General features: G+C 66.6%; 1 protein-coding gene across 1 annotated transcript in view; it reads right to left on the reverse strand.

Annotated features, from left to right (window-relative positions):
* The window catches only part of CACNA1S (calcium voltage-gated channel subunit alpha1 S), a gene marked incomplete at its 5' end in the record, with an annotated part of 26,448 nt that overhangs the window by 1,466 nt on the left and 23,406 nt on the right, over positions 1-1,576 (reverse strand). Inside the window, 2 exon segments of the mRNA XM_015568450.1 lie at positions 16-80; positions 734-986. Coding sequence (XP_015423936.1) covers positions 16-80; positions 734-986 — 318 coding nt within the window.

Below are 1,576 nucleotides of genomic sequence, written 5' to 3' on the forward strand. Positions count from 1 at the left end.
GGCGCCCAGACTCACCTTGGACCCCTCCTCTGGCAGCGGGCATCTCGGTCTCCCCAGGGCACTCCCGTTCACAGCGGACCCTGGAATGGGAGGGAAGGAAGGCCGTGCAGCGGGGAGGGCGCCCAGCCTCTTGCCACCCTGCCCCTCTGTGGGCCACAGGGGCTCCCCCTGAGGGTCCGGCCCCAACAGCTCAGCAGCATCAGCGTCATCCGTGGCTGCAGCCTGGGCTCCCGGCTGCCGCTCCCGGCTCTCCCACACCAGGCCAAACCCATCCCGGCCTCGCACCCCTGCTCATGGGGTTCTCCTGGCAGACACGCCCAGCAGCTTTCAGAACCAGGAGTGACCGTGTCCCACCCCAGAGCCTGCCGTGGGGCCCAGGCACAGCCCCCTGGAGGGTCCCCGATTCTGACAGCCCCCCAGATGGTCCCCAATTCTGACAGCCCCCCAGATGGTCCCCGATTCTGACAGCCCCCCGGATGTGCCCTGGCTCTTCCCCGAGTTGCCCAGCACCCCTCAGCATTGGTGGCCATGCCCACAGGAGCTGCCCCTGCGTCCAGGCCTGCCTCTCGCGTTCAGGCGCCTGACGGACTCATAGGACACAAAGGCGAGCCAAGAGCACCCCACACACTTTGGGGCGACCCCTCCCAAACCAGCCTGGGGCCCACTCACCAGGCCTCCCCAGACCCACCCCCCCAACACCCCGACACCCAGGGCTGGCGGTGGCCGCCTCTACCTGGAAAACGCCTGGCGGTTGCTATGGTGGCTGTTGCCCGTGGCAACGTTGGCGTTAGCGTTGTTGGTGTTGGCGCGGGCCAGCGGGTGGGTGCTGGGGTCCTGCGGGAAGTCCTCCAGGAAGACGGGCGACTCCAGCTCCTCCATCTCGATGTCGGAGAACTGCAGGGGCCTCTGGTTGGCCAGCACGGGCGCCAGGGAGCTGGGCCGGTCCAGGAAGTTGTCCACTTGGCCGAACAGGCCCCCGGTCCTCTAGGGGAGGGAGGAGGGAGGGAGGGAGGACTGAGCGCGGGCCGGGCGAGGGCTGGGCGGGGATATTGGACATCGCAGCTCCCCTCCTGCGTCACCATCTCCTCATGGAGACCCCAAGAAGGGCCCGGCCGGTGTGGCTCAGCTGTTGAGCATCGACCTAGGAACCAGGAGGTCACGGCTCGATTCCTGGTCAGGGCCCAGGCCCGGGTTGTGGGCTGGATCCCCAGTGCGGGGCGTGCAGGAGGCAGCTGATCCATGATGCTCTCTCATCATTGATATTTCTCTCTCCCTCTCCCTTCCTCTCTGAAATCAATAAAAAAGAACCCAGGAAGGTTTTGCCAGGCGGTCGTTAAGGGGCCATGGGACACTAGACAGAGCACAGGTAACCGGGACAGGTGGGCATCTGACCACAGAGGGCACGCGAGAGACGAGGGTTGACTGGGGCTGGGGCGGGAGGAAATTTGTTCCCTCGAGGAAGTTGGCTCATGGATTCTGAGCCCTCGGAGCTGTGGGTGGTGGGCATCTCCGGCTTCCACGCCCCCCTCCTGTGGGCCCCCCCTGTCCCTGACAGGTGGCTGCCCCCCCCCCCCCC

The sequence above is a fragment of the Myotis davidii genome, unplaced genomic scaffold (assembly GCF_000327345.1).
Source record: "Myotis davidii unplaced genomic scaffold, ASM32734v1 scaffold685, whole genome shotgun sequence".
In the NCBI taxonomy this organism is placed as follows: Eukaryota; Metazoa; Chordata; class Mammalia; order Chiroptera; family Vespertilionidae; genus Myotis; species Myotis davidii.